The 6409-nt window shown below is 41.4% G+C and overlaps 1 protein-coding gene across 5 annotated transcripts in view; it reads left to right on the top strand.

The window, feature by feature from the left end:
• Nucleotides 1–4578: 4578 nt before the first annotated feature.
• LOC114849524 (scavenger receptor cysteine-rich type 1 protein M130-like) overlaps nucleotides 4579–6409 on the top strand; it is a 43390-nt gene continuing 41559 nt past the window's right edge. The window contains exons 1-4 of one of the 5 annotated variants that reach the window (XM_055506332.1): nucleotides 4579–4762; nucleotides 4952–5239; nucleotides 5489–5803; nucleotides 5896–6186. In XM_055506332.1, the coding sequence (XP_055362307.1) occupies nucleotides 4726–4762; nucleotides 4952–5239; nucleotides 5489–5803; nucleotides 5896–6186 (931 nt within the window). In that variant the 5' untranslated portion in view covers nucleotides 4579–4725. The remainder of the gene's footprint in view (nucleotides 4763–4951; nucleotides 5240–5488; nucleotides 5804–5895; nucleotides 6187–6409) is intronic. The other 4 variants (XM_055506336.1, XM_055506334.1, XM_055506335.1 and 1 more) reach the window with 4 other exon arrangements.

Here is a 6409-nt window from a genome sequence, read left to right as displayed (position 1 = left end):
GACAGATTCACTAAAATATCGTTTCAACCTACGACATGAACGAAATTTCATTTCACAGAAACTGTGTAAACTGTTAGATTTTTCTTTTTTACAGTTCATGAAAATATTAAAAGGCACCTGGTTTTAATTCCCACTTTGGGAAGCCTGTGGGGAATCACATCTATATCACTAAATCGTCCAGTTCACAGCGTTTGACTCCAGCTGATGATGTGCCAGGTCAAAACAATCTTCCCAAGTGAAATGCTTTTCACTGTTTATTATCAGTATGTTGTTTGTAGAAAGTGGGGGAGAAGCTCAGCTTTGACATATTACTATCAAACCAAGATGATCCACCGGAATTTTATCTTGAAAATTAAGTTTTTTAGACAACAAAGCGCATTTTTATATGTTGCTCTGTGGATAGAAATAAAAAAGAAGAATGCATTTTGGATTGACATTCAACTGTGAATAGATAAAACCTTTTCTGCTCCTCCAGCCTAATAAAAACATTGCATGTGTGATTTATTTGTGAATGCTCAGAGAGCCTGGCTCCATATGGCAGCCATATGGAAGTGGTGTTTATACTCAGTAGGTAGGTTAGCGCTTTCATATTGTACAATATCCACTTCAGCAAGTTCCAAACAGTAGCTCCAAACATTTTAGGGTTTTGACTCAACATTTAACAAACATGTTTTAATACATTATGGTTATTACTGTACATTTGCAGCATTTCACATAGTTGTGAGCTGAGATTAATTAACCCATTCTGTTAGGGTTCCATGCCACCAGGGGGCAGCCTGGCTCCCCCTTTTTGGTTTTGTGTCTTGGTCTGTCTGATTTCCTTTAATTAGTTTGAGTTGGTTCGCCTGACTTGTCTTGTATTTAAGCTCTTAGTTTGTGTACAGTCTTTGTTGGTTCATTGTCTCCTTTTCCCTGGTGATTACCTTGCACATTGTGCTCAATGTTAAGGTTGTCTTGTTCTGGTTATGTCTTATGTTTTGTTGGTAGCTAGTTTGGGTTTCCTTTTGTGATCAATTGATCATTTATTAAACCGGTTCTCGTCAGTCCTGTCTGTCCTCACCTCTTTGTTAGCAGTCTGTGGTTCCTCACATTCTTAGTAAGCAACTCTAGTTCGAGTTTAGTTTGTCCCGAGTCCGTAACACATTCACACAGTCGTGACTGAACCCACTACATGTTGACATTCATGCTTTTAGCCAACACTATTCACTAATCTCTTTGGAAAGGTAATTCTGTTAACACATTCATTAGTGAGCAGCGCATCAACCAGGAAAGTAGAGGGTTCCTGGTTCGATCTCCGCCTCTGGCACTTTGAGCAAGACACTTCACACAAGCTCCCCTGGCCCTGCACTCAAATGTCCACTGCTACCCCAGGGGATGGATCAAATAGAGAGAAGCAAAAATTTCCCCACTGTGGGATGAATACGGAAATTAATTATCTAATTAGCATTGATCGATTCAGACAATTGCTCTTTGTCACTAATGATGTGAAATGAAAGAGAGTCCTCTGCTTTTCTGGCAGCAGGGGGTGACACAATACTGCACTAATACAGATTGCTGTGTACACTCAGAAAACTCATACAGTAACTGTCATGATCCATGCTGCACTGTGTCTATACTCATACAGTACTCACACACTTTACCCATTTAGCCTCTGTCGCACATGATGCTTGCAGTTTTCAGAAACTGAGCCATCCACAAAGTCCAGTTCAGAAGTAAAAGGAGAAGTAAGAAGACACAAATCTTCTCAAATCAGCCTCTCATTACTGTGTTTGCTGTTTTGAATCTGTGATGCCAGAAGATGGCACTAATGCAGCTGAAAGTGGAGCCAGACAAAGAAAAGGTACTGTCATGCTTTAGATGAGGGTGAAGTCCCAACACCAAACCACAGAGGCTGACCAATAATAAAGACTTCAGACTTTCAGCTTGACGGTGTTCATATGACATGACACATACAGTATTATACAGTATTTTACAGTGAGTGACATGAAATCATTGTTGTTTTTCCTAGATTAATATTGAAGCATCCATCAGAAATTTGTTTGATGCACTTTATTGGGGTTCACTCTCCTTATCAGTAGTTAAAATGTTTGTTCAGTTGATTTCAGATTTGGTAAGTGGCCTGATAAGGACTGTGTGACTACTCATCAGTTTAAGTTTTTGAGATGACATTTTTCCCTTGGTTTACCAGGCGCCTTCCTGTGCAGTTTGCATGTTTTGGTAAACATTGGATATGCAAATAGTTTAAGTGAAGACAAAATGTAGTCTCTAGTAACGCCAAGTCACTAGCACTAGCCACATTAGTTGCTACCCACTAGCTTAACAGAAGCCCAGATATTTGTCAGTATCAAGCTGTAGGTCCAAAAATGTGGTACCTACAAGAAAGATCCACAAAATTATCATCTTCTGCTCACATTCTCACCTTGAGTCTGGGATGAACACAAAGTGACAGTAGCATTGACCTGTTCTCAGATCAGAACTTTTTTTTCTATTTTCATATATATTGACTTTATTAAGTCTCAAACTAAAACTTTCTTCAAAGACTGTTTATGTAAATTGACACAGTGTCTGTTTCAGGAAGTCTTTACTATCTGAACTGAGAGGATGCTGTTTTCCTGTTTCTGACCATTATCAGCTTCAGCTAAATATTATAGGCCACATTAAGCTGATAGGTTGTCATGGTAACAGCCCTCATCTGTCAAGTGTCAGCAGCTTCTTATCAGAATTAAGTTTAAACATTAGTCTTCTAGTGAACCCCATTATTGCTTAGAGTGTGAATCAGATAATTAGGGTCTAAATCAGTGGCTTCAGTAGAACCCAGATATGTCACTGTTGTCAGTAGAAGCAACTAAGCTAAGTGGACTTGTTTCTCCCTTCGGTTAGTTGGAAACTGGAGGATACAACAGCTGCAGGAGTGCAACCACCTTGGTGTGACCCAAAAACAGATTTTGAAGATGAGACCACGAGTGAACAAATTGTCTGCATCAAGTGAGACCATTCTCAGTGGTTACAACAGGCTTGATTTACTCATGTACTGTTGAGTCGATGTAAACACTGGCCCTGCATGAAGACGGAGGCTCTGATATGAAAGAACTCACAGTGTCTCACAGTCAAAACTGATCCAGATAAGGAGATGTCCCCAAAGCTGCAGGTTGGTTCTCGTCCATCACCATCATCTCCATCATCTAGGCCACTAATATAAAGTATAATATAACCACTTATAAAAGCAGAAGCTCACTGTACTGTCAGTGTCTCAGAGACATGGTTCATTAACATACTGTTTTGGGTCATTGTTGTTATTATGATATTTGTGGAGTTGTTTTAATTTAACTGGTAATATACCAGTATACCAATACCCAATACCAGTAGGTAATCTTGAGTAAAAGCGCATTTAAGCTTTATTTTGACAGTCAGGTTTCCTGAGGAAAGGTTTGCATAACCTTATTGGTTAGTTATTGTACATATTTGTGCTAAACCTTTTGTTACTGTAAGTTGTTTATCTTAGTTTTCACTGTGTCTGATCAGAGGAGAGAGACAGGAAGAGAATTAAAACCTTTAAAAGACATGATTATGATGTGTGGCCACTATTTCCAAGAACTAGTGGAGCTACACTCAGTCTCTTACAGTCAGAACTGATACAGAATTACTTAAAAGTGAGCAGCAGTTTAAGGAGATGTCCACAAAGTTGCAGGTATTTTCTTGTCTTGTTCTTGTTTTATGAGGCCTTTAATGAGGAAACTGCAGATTTTCACTCACGTTTAATGGGATTTAAAGAGGGAGATCAGTACAGTAATCATCAGTAATACATGTATTAATACTAATATGGCAGCAAAGCATCACATGGATCCTCGTTATTCTGTTGAACCATCTATTTTGAGTCATATTTTCAAATTTCTGTCACAGAAATGAAGTGTCTGTGATCTGACCTCAGAGCAGCCGACTGACCTACAGTCACTGAACGTGTGTCAGTGAAGCTGAGTGATGTTTGTTACAGCTTCACTTCACCAGCTGACTACTCCAGCATTTACAAGCGTTTACATCCATTTGTGTCATTCACTGTTTTCCCCTGGTTTAATATGAATGTCTGAAGAGTCGTGGCTTCACCCTCCTGTCTGTCGCTATGGCCTCTGTTCTTTACTTTAGAACGCCTAGTTTAGCACACATAGGCTTGAATACTTCCCTTTAGAGGTTTTGCTCATTGTGTCGGCCTCCGTTGTCATAAGTGGTGTTCATGTTTCCCTGTCAGTCGGCCTCAGCAGTCGACTTCTAATGTGTAGCAATATGTAACAGTATCAGGTCCTTCTGACAGAGATAACCATCTCCACCACAGCCTGGCAGCAACTTCTTATCAGATCCAAGTTCACCCAAAACGAGCTGCAGAGGCTCTAATCTACTTTAAACCCAAAGTCACATTTATGACAGGGACATGAGACCTGCTGCTTTAGTTTCTGCTACCTGATGTACTATAAAGCTAGTGTTGACAGTGCTACTGTCCTTGACCTTCTGGTAGGAATCTGTTCATTGCAGTTCTGTACTTTTACTAGTACCAGAGTATTTGTGAGCTATAGCACTGCTTCTCTGTCTAGAGTTGCAGCGGGCAGGATCCACTAAAGTTGAGCCAAGCCTCAGTGAGACTCAGTCAGACGTATCGAAGTGAAGCTCCATCTGGTTCTGGTGCAGATCCACTCTGAGGACACACGGTCCGACAGGCTGAGACTCCAGCTGGACATGGATCATGTACTGCTGCTGCTGCTGTGGACCTCAGGTACTGCTCTGCTCCACACAGTCTTCAAGCTCTGATACAGCAGATTTCTGTCAAACCAGGTTTTATTTGTATTTATTGTCTTTTTTTAGAATAAGTATCAATAATATAATAATATAAGAAAATATCACAAAAACAACCGTTATGATTTACAGTACATTCACTTTTGGTAAATGACTGCTTTTTTTTCAGAACTGGTGGGAGGATTCAGATTCAATGACAGTCGCTGTGCAGGTAGACTGGAGATGGAACATGAAGGAGAATGGAGACCAGTGTATGGATATCGCTGGATGCTGAAGGAAGCAGCTGTTGTCTGTAGAGAGCTGGACTGTGGTTCTGCTGTTTCTATAGGACAGAGAGAAGAGTCCTCAGCGAGACCTGTGTGGGATATCAGCTCTGGTTGTTTGAAGTCTAGATCTGTTGTGAGGTGGTGTGTAAAATCAGCTAAAACTCATCTCACCCTGATATTCGTCTGCTCAGGTAATCTCATCAGTGCAACAAATACTCTATATCTACACTCTATATGTTGTGATGATCAGAACCATTCCTGCACATTAACTGCTGCTCTCAATGAACCTTCAGGCTATCATTAGACATATTACAGTATATGTGAATGTGCTGTTAAAGTGTGTGCTTCTGCTGTGGAGAATGAACTGATTCCATTTTTTTCAGGAAATGTCTTTACTGAGCGTCTGTCATCTTTTCTCTCTCTTTGTTTCATCTTTCCAGACTCTGTCAGGCTGCTGAATGGGACTAAGCTGTGTTCAGGCAGACTGGAGGTCAGGTCCAACCAGTCCAACCAGGGGTGGTCCTCAGTGTGTGAAGCTGACTTTGACCAGCAGGATGCAGAGGTGGTCTGTAGGGAGCTTGGTTGTGGGGCTCCTTCAGCCCACCAGGGGGCGCTCTATGGAGAAGTGGAGGCTCCGTTGTGGTCCAGAGACTTCCAGTGTGGAGGCAACGAGTCTGCACTGCTGGACTGTAGAAGCTCAGACTCAGCTAGAACCACCTGCTCACCTGGCAAAGCTGTTGGACTCACCTGCTCAGGTAGATGAGGAGCTGCAGCTTGGATGTGTTTATTCCTGTTTAAGTGAAGGCAGCTCTGTTCTTTTACTGATGACGCTGTGCTCTCTGTTTAGAGTTTCATGGGTTTAGAATGGTGGGAGGAGACGGTTGCTGTGCAGGTAGACTCCAGCTGAAACATGGAGGAGATGGTAGACCAGTGGTGGGATATGGCTGGACACTCAAGGACGCAGCTGTTGTCTGTAGAAAGCTGGACTGTGGTTCTGCTGTTTCTATATTACCTAAAAAGGAGTCCTCATATAGATCAACTTGGTGGATCACCTCTAACTGTGTTCAGTCTGGATCTGCTATGAGGGATTGTGTAGCAGTATTTTACTCTTCGTCCTGTCTGAACCTCACCTGCTCAGGTACTGTAAGTTCAAAGGGCATCATCAGTCCTTGTAGAAACACACAGGAACATGTTTTATGTATTATCTATCAGATATTTACTGTCAGGGCTGAAAACATTTGTGCAGATGTTGTTTTAGGAATCTGATTCTGGTTCAGGTCAGAATGTTTCCCATCACATCCTGTGGTTGTAAAGCAGGTAGAGAGAAACTGCAGCCTTGGTCTTATGACGTATTGTTTACT

Source organism: Betta splendens, chromosome 24, assembly GCF_900634795.4.
Source record: "Betta splendens chromosome 24, fBetSpl5.4, whole genome shotgun sequence".
NCBI lineage: Eukaryota > Metazoa > Chordata > Actinopteri > Anabantiformes > Osphronemidae > Betta > Betta splendens.
The sequence above is the reverse complement of the archived record's forward strand: the minus strand, read 5'-3'. Positions and strand labels throughout refer to the sequence as shown.